Here is a 14982-nt window from a genome sequence, read left to right as displayed (position 1 = left end):
CCACGTATGGCAGAGTGCCAATACTGAAATGTTGGAGGAAGGGGCATTTCCTACCATAAAAAGCAAGAAAAAAAGCCCATAAAGAGATGCCAAGGGTCTTTTTGCAAAGGATTAAATTTAATCCTCCCACTTAGAGAAGGGGACACTTGCACATTTTATAGACTGTTCTTACTAACAAGCCAAGTGAGCATTTATTTTCATTGATGTGATTTCCCAAATGGTGTTTACACTGATCATCCACTGTATGGAGAACACTGGATTTTCAGCACTCTGGAGAATCTGTGAGTTGGTTCCTGATTCTGGTACTTTAGTATTCACTATATGATATGCATAAAATGCACGTATTCAATTATGTGAAGATTGAGTGTGTGCAGAGAATGGAATAATTATGCTGCCAACAAGCTATTGTGAGCCCTAAATATATTTATATTTCAAATAATGGATGGTTCTGTGGTAACGCCCACAAAATCTAATTCTAGGATTATTTTAACAGTGAGTAAATGACATATGATCTTTAAGGAATGTGGCAATATAAAAAAGGTACAGGAAAAAGTATATATTGCTCTGAAATTCTCTTGGCTTCTCCAAAATATTCAACATGGCAGGAAAATACAAATTAAAGGAAGACAAATAAAAATTGCATTTGGATTTTAGTGTCAAATATGACTCTAATTTCTGTGGAATAATAATGATACGATATGTTTTAAAATGCTTTGGTACTAGAGCTGTGTTCTGTTGGAAGTGGCAGAAAGGCAAAATTGCAGGCAGGCGCTGATGGTGGAAACCACTGACGATAACCAGAGGTTTGTAATAGAAAAGGTACCCCATCCTTAACTGTGGTCAGCTAGCTCAGCCATGGCAACAGGCTCGCCTTGATTTCCAACTAGGACCACTGCTGGAGATCTTAATCACAGAAGCAGCAGCAATACAAGCTACCAGTTGGAGGAAGGTCTTCAAGAGGAAACATTGGGAACTCTCCCTGCTATGATCCACACAATACTTAATCCTATGTCAGGAACAGAGACTGAACTAATCCTAATATTGGATCTTCACCTAGATCCAATTTTTCAGCGACGTGCACACACACCATTCTGGGCAACTTTGCCAGGTCACATCCCTCTTCTCTGGAAGCTCCAGCATGGGGCTCTTCGTCAACAAGCTCTGAGAATCAGCCCGGAACCACCAGACTCCATTTCTCCAAGAGGATTGAGGCAAGCGGAGGTGAAGAGGAAACCTCAGGGGCAGTAGGGGCTGTCGGGGGAGGGAGGCGGGGGCACGGGGAGGGGAAGGATCAGGACGACAGGTCTGACTCCTGACTGGCTGGGGTGGTTTTGGAGAAAGTCACAGCTCGGGCTCACCACTCAGGAGCTGTCCAACTTTTCAGCAGCTCCGGGATCGGGGTTCGGGGGCCCTGGACCGAGGAGGCGGCTACTCGTGCCGCTGCTGCGGCTGCTGCAGCTCCAGCTGCTAACAATTCCTGCTCTGGCCGCCGGCGCCCAAAGGAAGGAAGGCAAGAGGAAAGCGAGCAAGGAGGCACAGACCGCTGGGGAAGCCGCGCGCCGCGCTCCTTAGTCTGGGTGACTCGGGGAGCCCAGGAGCGTGTCTCTGCCCAAACCACTGTGGAGGGAGCCCTGTCGCGTTTCGTGACCCCTCCCGCTGGCAGAGCCCCCTTTCGGTCGTCTCAAGCCTCTGGTGGCTTCAAGTGGGAAGCTGAGCCCAGCCTCTGCTCGGCTCCAGAAGCGGCGGCGGCGGCGGCGGCGGCAGCATCGGGGAGGCGCTCGGGCCAGCGCCGTGAACCGGGCTGGGCAGCAGGGCGCGGAGCCGCGAGCCGGGATGGAGGCAGAGGGCAGCAGCCCGCCGGCCAGGGCGGGCGGCGGCGAGGGCAGCGACGGCGCCGGCGGGGCCGCGCTCAAAGCCCCCAAGCACCTCTGGAGGCAAGAGCAGCACCACCAGTACCCGCTCCGGCAGCCCCAGTTCCGCCTCCTGCACCCCCATCACCACCTGCCCCCGCCGCCGCCGCCCTCGCCCCAGCCCCCGTGCCCCCTGCAGCCGCCGCCGCCCCCCCTGCCCCCGCCCCCGCCCCCGCCGCCCGGGGCCGCTCGCGGCCGTTACGCCTCGAGCGGGGCCACGGGCCGCGTCCGGCACCGCGGCTACTCGGACACCGAGCGCTACCTGTACTGCCGCGCCATGGACCGCACCTCCTACGCCGTGGAGACCGGCCACCGGCCGGGCCTGAAGAAATCCAGGATGTCCTGGCCCTCGTCGTTCCAGGGACTCAGGCGGTGAGTGGAGAGCGCCCCCTCCCCTGCTCAGGCAAGGGACCACCTCCCCGGGGTTCAGAATCTCCTCTGTGGTCTATTGATCACTGGCTTTCCCGGACCCAGGGCCACATTCTATTCTGGGGATCGCGGGAGGGCGAGCAGGGGCGTGTCTGTCCTTGCTGGAAAGGTTACGATTCAGGTGTGTGTAAGAGACCCCAGAAGTACGGCGTAAATGTTGAGTGTGCGTGTGAGTGTATGAGAGAGAGAGAGAGGGAGAGAGAGGGAGAGAGAGAGAGAGAGAGAGAGAGGTTCCCAGTCGTATATACCACCCACCGCTCCCTCCCCCCCCCCTTCCATCCCACCCTGGCGAGTGAGACTAAACAGGCGAATTCCCTTTTCTCCGGGTGGAAGAGGAGGAAGGGTGAAGGAAGGGAGGCGGGGGGTTTGAGCCAGGGAAACACCCAGTAATCTGTCTACAACCCCCAGAGTAAGAGGGGTTGGCGGGGCAGTTCTGATTGGGGCAGGGGGTGGGGGAATGGGTGAGAAAGCTTGGTCCCAGAATTGTGGCTAAAAGCCCGAGAACAACTCTAGTTTCTCTTTGTCAAGTCGGGAAGTAAATTGAACAGCGAAAGGGGAGAACAAACACGTGGGTGACCTGGAGAGTTTGGAGCAAAAGGTTCAGCAATCCTTACGAGAGGGAGGGAGGGAGGGATGGAAGGAGGGAGGGAGAGAGGACGCTGTGGGAGTTACACTGTGGCGGTGTGTGGTGTGTGCAAGCATTTGTGTATCGAGTCGTCCCTGCAAAATCCCAGGAAGAAAGCACCTCGTTTTAGCAGAAGGCAAGGCGTCGAGATTTGATTACAGTGATTTTCCCCTTAACGTAAATTGCTCCGGAAGACAGGGCAGGGAAGTGGCATTTCACCCGGAGTTTTAATACCAATAGATGCCAACCGCTCCAACTCCAAGGAAATGACTAGTGTAAGAACAAATTACAGCTGCTCTGAGTAGTCAGCTCCAGATTCTCGACTCAGGCATGGTGGTGGAAGTTGGGCCGGCAATCGGTTCCTTTCCTGGCAACCCAGAAACAGCTCGTTTTTTACCCTGTCCCAGGCCCTCCAAGCCACGAAGCCCCTCCCCCGCGCGGACGCGAGCACACACAAATGTTTCAGGAGCTGCAGATCCTTGGCACGCCTAATGGCAAAGTAGGGCTGTCATCACTAATCTTAGACTTGGGCAGACATTGATGGACCACAAGTCCAAGTCACATATCTGGATCATGGGTAATTGTAAATTGTAAATGGAGGCTGGGTGTGGAAACAGGAAAACCCGGGGCTGGGATTGTTTGTCCATGTCTAACTGACAGTAAGTTGGATTTATCAGAAAATCTTAATAGTGTTCAAATGTGTTTTTCTGAGTTTCTCTCTCACTCTCTCTCTCTCTCTCTCTCTCTCTCTCTCTCTCTCTCTCTCTCTCTCTCTCTCTCTCCCTCTCCCTCTCCCTCTCCCTCCCCTTCCTTCCTTCCTTCCTTCCCTCCCTCCCTCCCTCCTTGCCTTCCCTTTCCTTCTCTTCTCTCTTTATGTTGTATATACTAAGCTCAAAGGGAATCCAGTCCAATAGAACATACCAACCCTGATGTGCACAGATGCTTCTCACACCCTTTCCCTTCCTCACACCCCCAGGTACATTGTTCCTGGTGATGTCACTGTACCTGTTAGGTATGAAGAGTGAGAATTGTAGTTAATATCAATTCAGATCAATTTAAACTCTGAAGATTGCTGTGATTTGCAGACATTCATAAAATTAATATGCAAGTTTCATTTTTATAGCCCACACCGCTAAAACCCACACGCAGTTTTACCCTTTGTTTGCACAGGTGGGTGTCCTCCACTTGGGCTGAACAGTATGTATGTGGGTCCCCAAAAGTGGAATAAAGGCAAGCATGGCACTTTGTATATTTGACCTATGAACAGAAAATTTTTGTGAGGCTGAGCCCTTAGTAAACATTAAATAAGAATAAGAGTTCTAGCTTACTCTGTGGGTTGATTGACTTTGTAGAGTCTCTTACTTAACTTCCTTTTTAAAAATAAAATAGAATATGGCTGAGAGGGTGGAGGGGGGAAAAATGAGCTAATTGGAATAGAGGTATTGCATTGCTGATTTGAATTTATTTTTTGCTGTGCTCTCTACACTGATTAATTGTTCTATTTGAAATTTGTTAGTTGAATGGTTTACAGAAAACTAAGATGTATAATATTTACACATAGCTTCCACTGTGGCTCATCTGATAAATCATTGTCATTCTATTTAAGGATCTTTACATCACTTATGTATTTTCTAAACACTCGTACATTGCATGTCAAGATTTCCTTAATAGAGTTGCTTTTACAAATAAATGTGTTTTTCAAGGGGGCATGGGTATTACTTGCATACTTTAAAGAGAATAGTAGCAATGCTTTAAAATTATCCCCCAAATCACATTAATTATTTGAACCTATTAACAACACTGAGATGAAATGGCACTCTGTCCACTTTATAGATAAGAACACTGAGACCTAGAGGATGTGAGTGACTTGTTCGGCAACACATGGACTATGAGTGTCAGAGCCAAGACTGAACCCCAAGTCTCCTGACGCAACAAAGGCAGTGGGTGCTGCTAAAATAAATGTGTGCAGAACCTGGGTGTGTTGACAGAATCAAGAAATACGTAAAACGGAACATGAAGTTTATATTGATTGATACTACAGTTCATAAAGTCCAAATGGACCAAAAATGAGATGTGGTTTACATCCACTTTTTAAAAAATTGACAGCATAGGATACGGAAGTAGTGAGAGATTTTAACCCTTATTTTTAACTTTTGCAATCCTGGCCACGACACTGGTGTTGTTAATGATTACAGGAGAGGCAAACTAGTGTATTTGTTCACTTCATATGATGCATATAATATCATAATAAATATGAAACAGTGAATTATCAAAGAATCAGATAATTAAATATAATCAGAACATTTCAGGTTGTTCTCAGTGATCTTCGAAAACGAAACAAACATGTGAGACATGCAAAGAAGAGTCTGTGTGTGTGCACATGCCTGCGTGTGCCATCATTCAAGTGGAAGGCTAAAATTGTCAAGTTAATGTCTCTGAAAAGCCTCATGGATGGATGGATGAATGATTCCCTATGGGTTATCAAGAAAAATATGTCTTTTAAAAGGCTATTTTTAGCATGTATAGCAGCATTTCCAGATATTACCATCTTGACTGAAATTGTGAGAATTAGTTACAGTGCGAAAAGCACTGGGAAAGAGATATATACTTGGTTTAATGAAGAAATTTGTATAAACAGGAAGGAGGCAATCCTCAGGCATTTCATGATCTGTTCTTTTGATTCCATGGAAAAATGTAGGTATGTTAAATAAATTTTTTATTAAATTGTATCTAACAAGGTAGATTCATTTTTTTAATCCCAATGTAGAAGTAATCTGAAATAATAAAATTACCAGAGGAATGAGTCTTTATGTTACCAAGAGAACCAAATGAAATATTAAAAAAATTTACACTCTTTAAAATATATATATAACAAGTTAATCATTTTAAGCTATAGTTCCTCAAAATGTAACAGCTGTTTAAACTGATAAATGACTTAATTATTTATTTGATTTCTTTTTACACAACAAAATATTTTCCTTGTCGGTAACATGCTTTTCTAAATCTACAGGAGCTGTACATTCTCAATAACAAATTAATGCTCTACATCATTAATCATCAGAAGAACGCAAATCAAAGCCACAATGAGTTACCACCTCACACCTGTTAGAAAGGTCATTATCAAAAAGACAAGAAAATAACAAGTGTTGGTGAGGGTGTGGAGAAAAGGGAACCCTCGTGCACTGTTGGTGGGAATGTAAATTGGTGCAGCCACTGTGGAAAACAGTATGGAGGTCCTCAAAAAATTAAAATAGAACTACCATATGATCCAGCAGTTCCACTCCTGGGTATTTATCCAACGAAAGGAAAACTCTAATTTGAAAATGTATACACACTCCTATGTTCGTTGCAGTATAATTTATAATAACCAAGATATGGAAACAGTCTAAGTGTACATCGATGGATGAATGCATAAAGAAATTGTGGTATATATACATAAAGGAATATTATTCAGCCATACAAAAAAATGAAATCTTGCCATTTGATAACCTGGATGGACCTTGAGGGCATTATGCTAAGTGAAATAAGTCAGAGAGAGAAAGACAAATACCAAATGATCTCTCTTATATGTGGAATCTAGAAAAATTAAAACTAAAACTAAAACAAAAAACAAGCTCACAGATACAAAGAACAGATTTGTGGTTGTTTGACGTGGGGGGTTGGGGTGGGAGAAATGGGTGAATTTTTTTTTTAATAAATTGAAAAAAAAATTAAGGTTAGAAATTCAAATACCATAGGTGACCCTTGGACATTATAAAAATATTCTAGGTGACAGAGATGTAAATATCAAAAAAGTAATATTTGATTTAGGTATTTTAGAGGGAAAGTAGCTAAGAACAATAATTGTGCTCATAAATCTCATGCATATTATAAAAGACTTGTTTGACATTAGGTTTTAAAATGTATTAACACAATACATTAAATGAAAGGAAAAATTAATTCTATTGTAATATTTAAATACTAAAAAAATTCAGGTTTTTACTTTTCTACTGTGGGTTATAAAGGATATTTCTCAATCAATCAATATGTTTGATTGATTTTTGTCAAAGTTTTGCAGTGTATTTTTTTCTCCATTAAGGGATGTCATGGTAATCTGAGTTCATGATGCAAAATTTGGATTTCACATTATCAAAATAACTGATTGAAAACTTGATCATTTAAACTCTTTACATCAGTGTATCTAAGACTTTGGATTTTAGGAAACAGTAACTTTTAAAAAAATATTGGATAACTGACACAAAGTTTCATATTTAAATTTTAATATGTAAAGGCATTAAGGGTATTATTTAAATATTTTGTTATTTAAACAAAAAAGTAAGGCAAAATTCATGTTTTTCACATTTCCTACATATTGCCAAAACAGTGTTAGACTTTTTTTTTTTAATTTATTTTTTTAAAAAAGCACTAATTTCAACATTTCTGTGTGTTCTGAGACTTTGGTGCATCAGAAGAAAAATATCATGAATCCATTACATTTTTTATTCTGAAATTGCATACCTTCCAAGTGGGGGGGGGGGAGTGGTGAGAGAGAGCAGGTAGAAGGGAAAGAGAGGTAAGAACCTGTCTGCCAAGCATGGAGTATACGTAAGCCCTTCTCTCGTTCTGATTGGACCATCTTGGTTCAGTTGCCCACTTATGGAGCAGTGATAGGGAAATATATAACCTGCAATATCCACAAGATACATTTCTCTAAAACTATGCTAACTCTATGGAATGTCAAGATGGGGAGGGACTTAAATTTAAACTAACCTGGCCTACCACTGCCCAGCTTTTACACTTGAAGAAACATGTGTCCTGTGGGGTTAAATTACTTTACAGAATAGTTTGCTGGCAGAATGAGAACTACAATTTATATCTCCCATATCTCCTGACAATTACTTTACATTTCTCATTGTGGCTATGTTTTAACGGTGACTGTCCCCATCTCCCGGGCTATATAGCCTGAGATCAAAAGTTTGAAAATTACTCTTAAAAAGCATTTGTGAGTAAATGGAATCTTCAAATATTGGCATGAAAGACCACTTCAGAAAACAAAATATTCTTTCACTTTCCAACTTGGATACATTCATACACACACACACATATACACACACACACACACACACACACAAACACGTACATACAGTGATGAATTGGTCACTAATTTCTATCTCCAAACTTGAATGTGGTTTTGGAAAAGTATCTTGGGAAGAGTTCTTAAACATCATATAGAATAATAATGGAAAAAGACTAAACCCTGTTAGCAACTTTTGGTAGTTATTCAAAGGCCTCAAATCTAACATTGGTATAATTATGTCCCTCTTACAGCTTACTATCCATCTACAAGTTTAAAAATACACAATATGTGAGTCTATAACTTGATTTCTGTTAGTCCTGGCTCATAGCAGGAATGTTGCTAAGGGATTATACCAAATAACACTCTATTATATTTCAAAAGATGTTGTGGTTAATTTTACCCTGAGGAACATTTTTCTACATTTAAAAATAGGAAATCTAAATTCTCCCAGAGAAGAGGGCATTTCACATTATTTTTTTAAATTCATCAGCTAAATTGATTTGACCCCATATACTCACATACCACCATCACCACCTTAGCAAACCACTTTGGAAATTAAATAAGAAATAAGGTATGTTTTATCATCTATATAAGCATTTACATTTATTGATCTGTTTCAGTGTGTGTTATCACCGTTCATCCAGTGGTCTGAAGCCAGTGGTATCCTTAGGCTCTTCCTCTCCCTTAACTCCTGGATTTCAGAGACAACCAAGATCTTTTGATTCTACCTCAGAAATATCTCTTGTATTTTCCATTGTCATTTCCCTGGTTCAAGCCTTCATCATCTGTCCCCTAAACAGTTGCAATAGCCCCCTAAGTGGTCTCCAGGTCTAATCTCTCCTGACTGCAGTCTATTTTACACTCCAAGCCAACCAATATCATCCCCTTGTCTGAAATCCTTGTATGATTTCTTTTTGCCTGCCTTGTATGATTTCTTTTTGCCTGCAAGACTAAAATCTCAATATCTTAGTCTGACTTTTCAAAGTGTTAGCCCAGTCTCTTTCTCCCAAAAGTCTTGCTATTCATCCTCTTTTGTAAACCCTGTAAAATCACCACACTCAGCTTCTTGCCATGTGCTGAGCTCTCTATGCCTTTTTACATTTCTTTCTTTCTGAAGCTGTTTCTTGCTTCTCAACTGCTTTCCCTATGCCCTACACCACCTCCTCCTTATTACAAATTAAGTTTGAAAAGTTTGTAAAAACTCATGAAACTTTTCAAACTTAATTTGTATATTACCACTTCTGTGGATATTCCTACAAACAAGAATCTTTTTCTCTCCTGGGCTTTCACATTGCATTTTTGCATATATCTATACTCTAGCAGCTACCAATTGCAGTTTTATTTCTGCCTCACCCATTAAGTACATCAGGATCTTTCACAGAGTATGGTTTATATAGGTCCTCGGCAAATGCTGAGGTTTTAAATGGGGAACTAATAATAATGAAACCTTGCCTTTTCAGTCTGTGCTCTCTCAGAGAGGATACATTTGATTTCCTTAATAATCTCTATGAAGTAAACAGAGCTGGTGGTATTTTGCTCATTTTATAGGTGATCAAAGGGAATGTCGATTCTCACAGAAATAGACACATGTACTTATTTAAAGACAGAAATCAGACTTGAGCCTTAAAACTCTTAGTCCGGTGATCTTTTCATCATACTGTGAGATATATATGGGTTGGTATTGGATGCGAAGCAGCCCATCATTTGACTAAGACTATGAAGGCAGAAATTATAATAATCATGAAGGGAGAGAATGCAACTTGTAAGAAAACAACATCAGAATGAAAATAACTCTGGTGGAATAATGTCTCCGTTTTTATTTAGAGAGATTCCTTTACAGAGTGAATTGTTAACTTTGGGTTCTTTGGCTCTAGAGGATCTATTACATTTGGGGGTAGGTACACATTTTGGGGAGAACATTCATCAAATTCTCAAGTCCGTGATCGACAAAATTTAAGGCACTGTGCTCTAAAGTGAACTAAGTCATTAGCTAATTCACTAAGGGAACAATTGTAAGAACATCACATACCAATGGAGTAATAGTCTCACTGGAATGACTGAAAGGAATCCATTTGAAATGGGATTTTTAAAAAATGCAACGCTTCAAACAGAGAAAATCACAGGCTTATTTCAAATGACATATCCCCAGTGGGATTTTAGAGAAGTAATTGACTTAAAGTATGTGTAAAAATAGTAAAAAAACATTTTGAAAAAAATTAAAAGATGTTTTTCCTATAAGATATCGGAACATATCATATTGTCTTTTAATTCAAACAGTGTGATATTAATTTAGGAATAAAGCAACGGAACTGAATAAAGGGTCAAACATGAGACCTATGTATATGTGAAAATTTAAGATTTAGTAAGGGCAGCATTCCAATTCAGTGAAAACAGGATAAATTTTATAGAATATGGTGTTTATTAGTTTGTTGAAATAAAAAAGATCCTTACCTCACACCATTAAAAACACTTAAAATCAATAATAAAAATATTAAAACTTAAGATTAAAAATAGACAAAGGACATAAGGAGGCAATTCAAAAAGGAAGAAAGATTAATGACAGTATACATTTGAAAAGATTCTCTATCTTTTTTTTTTTTAAAGGAATTCCTTTATTTTTATTATTTATTTATTTATTTATTTATTTATTTATTTATTTATTTATTTATGGCTGTGTTGGGTCTTCGTTTCTGTGCAAGGGCTTTCTCTAGTTGCGGCAAGCGGGGGCCGCTCTTCATCGCGGTGCGCGGGCCTCTCACTATCGCGGCCTCTCTTGTTGCGGAGCACAGGCTCCAGACGCGCAGGCTCAGTAGTTGTGGCTCACGGGCCCAGTTGCTCCGTGGCATGTGGGATCTTCCCAGACCAGGGCTCGAACCCGTGTCCCCTGCATTGGCAGGCAGATTCTCAACCACTGCGCCACCAGGGAAGCCCAAGATTCTCTATCTTGTGAACAGACAAAAATTAAAATATCAATGCTATTGAATTTTTCATCTGTTTTGGAAAAAGATAAAAAAGATTAATAATTCCAAAGAATTGGAGAAGGCGTGGAGAGGTAGGCACTTTCTAATATACATTAGTGGAGAGTATAAATTAAGAAAACCTTGGTGGGTAATCAAATAACATGTAGCAAAATTTTAAACGTGCATACCTTTGACCTAGTAATTTCATGCTTGGGAACTTGGCCTATGCATATATGTATACATATGTTCTCTCCAGGAGGAAAAAGCACTAATTGTTATAGATATGAGAAGAAAGGATGGTTAAGAGAGGTCTTTGATATTTTGTTTTATGTTCTTTTCTCTGATTTCCTTTAAAATGAGTATATGTTGCTTTTATAATAAGCAGAAGATATATTTTCTCCTTTTATAAAAAAAAACTAATATTTTCCATTTATTTAGGTTAACATATTTTATTTATATCTGACTTTTCTCTCTTCCCTCAAAAGCAAATGATTGTGTCACAAAACAACTTACTACTACAAGGTAAACTGAGGATGTCAAACAGAAGAAAGTATAAGTGCGTGAAAATAGTATGAAATAGGGAAGCGAAAATGCATGCCATTGATTCCTGAGTAACTGGTAGAAGTGAATCACAGATTTGGCTCTGAGCTTCCTATCAGCAAATCCAAGGAAGGAAACACTATCTGTTCAAGATTCACAGTACCAATAAGTTAAAAAATAATTAGTTGTTTGGGAGAATGCCTTGGTGTTAACTCTGAGAATTAAAAGGACCATTTCCCTATGAATCTTGTAAAAAGGATACTTGTGAAATGGTGTGTAAGTTTTCAACAACTTTCCTACACTATATAAAGTATTAAGTATGAATGTGTTTGTAACTATGGCTATTATAAAACTACGTACTGATGGCCTGATGTCAAAAGGCATTTCATTGAAACTCCATCAGCTTTGGAGCCCCAATTAGCCTTCATACCAGTGCTTCCCCTTTAGTGCTGAATGCTGTGTGTGCTCTGCTAAACGTAGCTGCGTTCTCCAGTTTGGAAAATTCCTCTAGACTCCATCTCCTCTGTTCAATGTTCAGCCCCTTGTTCTCATTTGGTTACCCTATTTTGATTTGTATGCCTTAAGTGCTTGTTCCCTAGTCTTTAGGGAAACTACATTTTGGGTTTTTTTCCCCAATTTCTCCCTCAAATACTTCTTTCTGACTTGGTTGGTCCCTACAAATGCAGCCCTCAAGCAAGTCCAACTTGATTAACCCCCAAGGTTGGCTCAGAATTCTGGGATACCTCAGCCCAAACTGGGTCCCACTTATTCGTGACATGAGAATAGAACCAAAGGAATAAGAAAATTCAGTCTTGGTATCCAGCTCTCTGATTTTCTGGCATGATCATCTACTTTAGTTGAATGCTCCAAGATAAGCTAGTTACCAGATATAGCCTGATAAATACATGGATTGTCCCCTTAACTATGGACCAGTTAAATGGTAGAAGTTACTCACCCAAAATGAGGTTGGTGTTTTACAGTAATTTACTTGCAACCCTTCTCTCTGAAAGTAATTAGAGAGGCACATTACTTGTCTATTGAGATTCCTCCAAATTCACAGCAGTACTGTGTTTGTTTTCGTATTGTTATTGTAGTTGTTGTTATTTACCTAGCAGGCAGGTATGCTTCCAGCTCATCTGGAAGCAATTTAAAACCATTAGAATATAAAGTGAAAGTTTGGAGCCCTCTATATACATTTTTGTTTTACTACCACTCAGAATCATTCCCACCACCTGGGATCTTTCAGTTGCATTGAGGGTTAGGTTATTGTCTAATGACCAGTAGCCAGGGGTCTCTACTAAAATCATATAGCTACTCATCATGGAGGTTTACTACAGAGACTGAATAAAGATCATCAAATACTGAGAAATACTGATGTTGTTCTTAGCAGATTTTTTGAGAAGTAATAAATAGTATGAAGATGACCCTCATATAGAATGTGAGTATAAGAAATTCATGCTTATATTAACAACTAAGAAGCTATCATATGCATTAACTGAAATAGCCAATAAGTCAATAGATCCACAGCTTGTGGGAAATAGAAAGTTCTCTATGGTTTCAACAGACTAGACCAATCTTTGTGTCTATGTACCTTCCCACACAAGGGCCTCTGTACGTATTGTTTCCTTTGCCAGAGATGCCCTTTCTTCCCCATCCAGTAGCTTTGATAACACCTATTCATACTTCAGATCATAGCTCTAACATCGCTTTTCCAGTAAAGACTTCTCAAGTCTCCTAAACATACTGTAATACCTTATAGTTCTTTTTTACTGCATTCATCATATTTTAAAAATGCATGTTTCATTGTGTAATTTGATTAACTCCAATCTCTTCCACCGAACTATCACGCCCTGTGAAAGCAAGGAGCCTGTTAATTTTGTTCACATCCAAACACAGTACTTGCACACTGCTTGCACTTAAAGATTTGTTAAATAAATAAATGAGCCTCAGAGTTGGTAAGGTTATCAAATTTATAAAGCTAGGAATTTGTTATTAAAAGAGAGCAGAAAACAGTTCCAATTTAGAGAATCTTCAACACATGCTTTTTCAGTTAAAGAGTTAAGAAATTACTATTTTCTTTATTCGATGAAAAGACACTTGAGTGTTAGCAGGTGTAAGTATCACTTCTGGAAAGAAGCCTACAGGACAGGAAGTCAGTAAAGAAATAGCATCACAGACTGCCAAGATTGTGATGTTGTAGAAGAATTATATTTAAGGGGCTAGCAAATAAAAATGAGAATAAAGTCATTAGATACTAATTTTAGTGCTACTTTATGATTTGTTTTCATAGTTACTTAATTCATTTCAGTGTTGGTGGTTTATACATTATTTAACCTTTATTAATAAGTTAAAAGTACCCTGCCTAAAACTCATTGTTTCTGTGAATCTGGTTCAAACAAATAAAAGTGTACATAACTTTTCAGCATCTAGTAGCTCTTTGACTATAAAATCCAAGAGTAAAAATAAACAGATTCCTTGCTCGAGAATGTAATTGCTAATCCAAAATGATCTAAGAACTTTAACAATCATAGGAAAAAGTAAGAGTATACACCATTATACTGACAAAATGACACTTTAATTTCATAAATGTTGTCCTTGTACTTTGTGTATTAATTTTACTTTTGGTGTAGGAAGGCATGGAAGCTGTTGGCTGAGTCATTATTTCTATTGACATGAAATATTTTGTAAACCAAAATCACAAAAAAGTTTACGGAAAAATCATTAATAACAGGTCACATAAACCCTTAATAATCACACTATTGCAATATTTCAGAAAAAATATATACGTAGGAAAAACAGTTTTGTGTTTGTTTGTTTTTAATGGCAGCTGTGACATGGGAACCCTAGACCAAACTGAATTATTATTTACTCTCTGGTGGATGCTATTCAATTTTCATTGAGTTCAAATATAATGATTATATATCTCATTAATTAGACACAAGATGGAGAAAATAATAGTATGCTTTCTGGTATATCATATATCAACAGTACTTTTTTTAAAAAAACCCTACTTTCTTAGTAAGCTTTAAGACCTGACTATATGAGCAGTTGAAGTAACTAGACCGCTGAACTGGTTAATCAACTTGGCCAGCAAGTTCAATGTAATGTTTCCCCTGAGATTTTTTTTTTAACTGAATTGACCAAATTAGAGTACTGACTTGACAATACTAGATCATATACTCCTTTGAATGTCACAACATCTGTTGGAACTCATGAAACATTTCAGAAATGTTTGAACCCATCAAGAAGCTATTGAGGACATAGTGAGGGTTGGTGGAAAGGAATAACATAGACAGGCATTGGCCCTCAACCAGGCTGGCAGCCTGTTTATTGCTTTGGATGCTGCTTGTGTCTAAGCATTTGCTTTAAATATTTGATGTCGTTAATTAATGGGTATTTTGGATTGTCTATTATAAAAATCTGCTTATAAAAAATAAATGCAACAAATTACAAATGATAAAG

The 14982-nt window shown here is 39.5% G+C and overlaps 2 protein-coding genes across 8 annotated transcripts in view; one reads left to right on the top strand and one right to left on the bottom strand.

Moving 5' to 3' along the window:
• The window catches only part of LOC309624392 (uncharacterized protein), a 133687-nt gene extending 131142 nt beyond the window's left edge, over window positions 1-2545 (bottom strand). Inside the window, exon 1 of the mRNA XM_082382569.1 lies at window positions 2199-2545. The gene's annotated coding sequence lies outside the window, so the exon portion shown is untranslated. The remainder of the gene's footprint in view (window positions 1-2198) is intronic.
• The window catches only part of PDE4D (phosphodiesterase 4D), a 1112988-nt gene that overhangs the window by 249973 nt on the left and 848033 nt on the right, over window positions 1-14982 (top strand). The window contains exon 1 of one of the 7 annotated variants that reach the window (XM_082382253.1): window positions 1819-2282. The exons of the other annotated variants lie outside the window; for them this stretch is intronic. Coding sequence (XP_082238379.1) covers window positions 1834-2282 — 449 coding nt within the window. The 5' untranslated portion in view covers window positions 1819-1833. Of the gene's footprint in view, window positions 1-1818; window positions 2283-14982 lie in introns of those variants that run through there. 7 annotated transcript variants of the gene reach the window in all.

The sequence above is a fragment of the Balaenoptera borealis genome, assembly GCF_965194805.1.
Source record: "Balaenoptera borealis genome assembly, chromosome: 2".
NCBI classification, from domain to species: Eukaryota; Metazoa; Chordata; class Mammalia; order Artiodactyla; family Balaenopteridae; genus Balaenoptera; species Balaenoptera borealis.
This window is presented reverse-complemented; position numbering and strand designations above follow the sequence as displayed.